Source organism: Gossypium hirsutum, chromosome A11, assembly GCF_007990345.1.
Source record: "Gossypium hirsutum isolate 1008001.06 chromosome A11, Gossypium_hirsutum_v2.1, whole genome shotgun sequence".
Classification (NCBI taxonomy): domain Eukaryota; kingdom Viridiplantae; phylum Streptophyta; class Magnoliopsida; order Malvales; family Malvaceae; genus Gossypium; species Gossypium hirsutum.
This window is the reverse complement of record NC_053434.1, coordinates 108,979,641-108,982,917: the sequence shown is the minus strand read 5'-3', so window position 1 is coordinate 108,982,917 and position 3,277 is coordinate 108,979,641. Positions and strand designations below refer to the sequence as shown.

At 43.6% G+C, this 3,277-nt stretch overlaps 1 protein-coding gene across 1 annotated transcript; it reads right to left on the bottom strand.

Moving 5' to 3' along the window:
• Positions 1–281: 281 nt before the first annotated feature.
• LOC107955998 (uncharacterized) lies at positions 282–3,064 on the bottom strand. Its single transcript, XM_016891761.1, has 6 exons — positions 2,822–3,064; positions 2,353–2,476; positions 1,970–2,205; positions 1,690–1,876; positions 1,490–1,617; positions 282–629 (listed from the first exon to the last, which is right to left on the bottom strand). The coding sequence occupies exons 1-6, from the start codon at positions 3,062–3,064 to the stop codon at positions 282–284; spliced, it is 1,266 nt and encodes a 421-aa protein (XP_016747250.1).
• Between the last annotated feature and the right edge of the window lie 213 nt (positions 3,065–3,277).

Below are 3,277 nucleotides of genomic sequence, written 5' to 3'. Positions count from 1 at the left end.
GAACCTGGGACACCCCCAAACACACCCCAGAGCACATAACGTCCTAAACCAACAAATCTTTTAAGCCAAAATATCACAAAACAAGAGTTCAAATACTTCCATGCCCAATCATCACAAATGTCGAAACTGTAGAAATTTGGGGCGTTACAACTCTACCCCCTTAAAGAAAATTTGTCCTCGAATTTTACCTGATCATAAAATGTGAGGATATTGCTGTCGCATCGAATCCTCTAGCTCCCAAGTACCCTCCTGAGTGCTATGATTCCGCCACAGCACCTTCACTAAGGGAATAGACTTCCTAGTAAGACCTTAACGTCGCGATCTAGAATCTGAATAGGCTCCTTCTCGAACGTCAGACCCGGTCTAATCTCATTCTCCTCCACGGGCACAACGTGCATAGGATCAGAGCGGTAGCGTCTCAACATCGAGACACGGAACACATCATGTATGCGCTCTAACTCTGAAGGTAGCTCTAATTGATATGCGACTGGCCCTACTCGCTTCAGAATCTGGTACGGCCTTATAAACCGAGCGCTCAGCTTACCCTTGTGACCGAACCTCAGAACCATTTTCAATGGCGAGACTCTAAGGAAAACTATGTTCCCCATCGAATACTCGATGTCCTTTCTCTTTAGATCAGCATAGAACTTCTATCTATCAGAAGTAGCTTTCAGACGTTCTCACTTAACTCAGTTTCTGATACCAAATTCGGACCCAGAACACGTCGCTCACTTAACTCAGTCCAGCATAAAAGAGTGCGGCACTTACGACCATAACCTTATATGGTGCCATTTGTATACTAGATTGATAAGTGTTGTTGTAAGTAAATTCCGCTAGAGGCAAGTACTCCTCTCAACTGCCTCGAAAATCGATAGTACAGCCTCTCAACATGTCATCTAGTATCTGAATCACCCTCTCGGACTGACTATCTGTTTGAGGATGGAAAGCAGTACTGAAGTCTAACCTCGAACCCAAAGCCTCATGAAGCTTTCCCCAAAATCGAGATGTAAACGAGGATCCCTATCAAAAATGATCGAGACAAGTACCTCATGTAACCTCACTATCTCAGAAATGTATAGCTTGGGCAACTTCTATAGAGAGAAGTCTGTCCTAATAGGAATGAAATGTGCGGCCTTGGTTAATCGGTCCACAGTGACCCAAACAGAGTCCTTCTCAGTGGGTGTTAGAGGCAACCCACTAACGAAGTCCATCGTTACTCGCTTCTATTTCTACATCGGTATTTTAACTGGCTGTAGCAAGCCCAATAGTAACAGATGCTCAGCCTTAACTTGCTGACACGTCAAATAGCGAGTAACAAAGCAGTAACCTCACGTTTCAACTCTGGCCACCAGTACAACTTTCGAAGATTTTTATATATCTTGTTTCCACCAGGATACATAGCGTAAGGACTAATATGAATTTCCCTCAAACTCGATAGCCTCAAATCCTCTTTATTAGGTACACAGATCTTTTCTCAGAATCACAATACCCCATCATTATTCAGCCCAAAATCTGTAGTAGTCCCAGTCTCAACCTGACGAAATCTCATCTCAAGAGTCTTATCCTCTAACTGCTTAGCTCTAATCTGTTTTATCCATGTCGGCATCACTTGTAGCTCTGCCAGAATATTTCCGTAATCAAAAAGACTCAATCAAGCGAACATTGCTCTCAGATCGGTCACAGCCCTACGGCTTAGTGCATCGGCCACCACATTGGCCTTTCCAGGGTGATACTCAATACTGCAGTCGTAGTCCTTGAGTAGCTCAACCCATCGATGCTGCCTAAGACTTAACTCATTTTGAGTGAGGAGATACTTGAGGCTCTTGTGATCAGTGTAGATGGTACACTTCTCTCCATACAGATAATACCTCCAAATCTTTAATGCAAAGACTACTGCAGCCAACTCCAAATCATGAGTCGGATAATTAGCCTTGTGAGTTTTAAGTTGTCGAGACGCAGAGGCAACTACCTTACCGTCTTGCATCAAGACGCAACCCAAACCCACCTGTGACACGTTACTGTAAACCACGAAATCCCTATCAAGCTCAGGCAGTATCAGAACTGGATCTTGAGTCAAAACTATCTTGAGCTTCACGAAGATCTCATGCTGCGCATCTGTCCAAACGAAAGAAACTCTTTTACGCAACAACTTAGTCAAATACACTGCGATCAACGAGAACCCCTCTACAAAATGTCGGTAATACCCTGTCAGTCCCAGAAAACTGTAGATTTCTGACACACTCTTTGGCTGTTTCCAATCTAACACCGCCTTAATCTTACGAGGATCCACTCGAATCCCCTTAGCAGAAACCACATGCCCTAAAAAGGTTACCTCTCTAAGCTAGAACTCACACTTCGTGAACTTTGCATACAACTGTTTCTCACGAAGGATCTGCAGAAACACTTTTAAATGCTCGTCGTAACCGTCCCCGGACTTAGAATACACCAAAATGTCATTGATGAACACCACTATGAACTGATCCAAGTAGGGTTGAAATACATGATTCATTAAGTCCATGAATGCCGCTGGTGCATTCGTCAACCCAAAAGGCATGACTAGAAACTCGTAATGCCCATAACAAGTCCTAAATGTCGTCTTATGCACATCGGCCTCCTTTACCCTCAACTAATGATAACATGACCGCATATCGATTTTAGAGAACACTGAAGCCCCTCTGAACTGATCGAATAGGTCGTCAATCCTCGAAAGTGGGTACTTATTCTTGATCGTCAGCTTGTTCAATTGACGGTAGTTGATGCACATCCTCATTGTACCATCCTTCTTCTTTACGAACAGAACAGGTGCTCCCTATAAAGACACATTGGGACGAATAAACCCACGATCCAACAGCTCCTGAATCTGAGCCTTAAGTTCCGTCAACTCTTTCTGTGCCATTTGGTGAGGGGCGATAGATACTGAAACTGTACCCGAAAACAACTCAATCCCGAATTCTACCTCACAATTCAGAGGTAATCCTGGTAGTTCCTCTAGAAAGACATCTGGAAAGTCCTTTACCGTTCGGATGTCCTTAACCGAAAAGTTCTCAAAATTAGCAGCACTCATATACGCCAAGTACACCTCGCACCCCTTCCTTACTAACCTTTTTGCCACTAATGCAGATATCACATTAGTAAGATAATCTCGTCATTTCCTAATCACGACTATCTCATTATCCTCCCCGGTCCTCAGAACAACCTTTTTTCCAGCACAATCCAGACTTACACGATGCTTCACCAACTACTCTATACCTAGAATTAAGTCGAACTCCCAAAACGA

Coding starts and splice junctions, on each gene's coding strand:
- LOC107955998 (XM_016891761.1), bottom strand. CDS start 3,064: ATGAGTGCTGCTAATTTTGAGAACTTTTCGGTTAAGGACATCCGAACG. Junction 2,206..2,352: donor GTATGCAAAGTTCACGAAGT/GTGAGTTCTAGC, acceptor TGGGACTGACAG/GGTATTACCGACATTTTGTA. Junction 630..1,489: donor TTGGGCTGAATAATGATGGG/GTATTGTGATTC, acceptor GCTGATCTAAAG/AGAAAGGACATCGAGTATTC.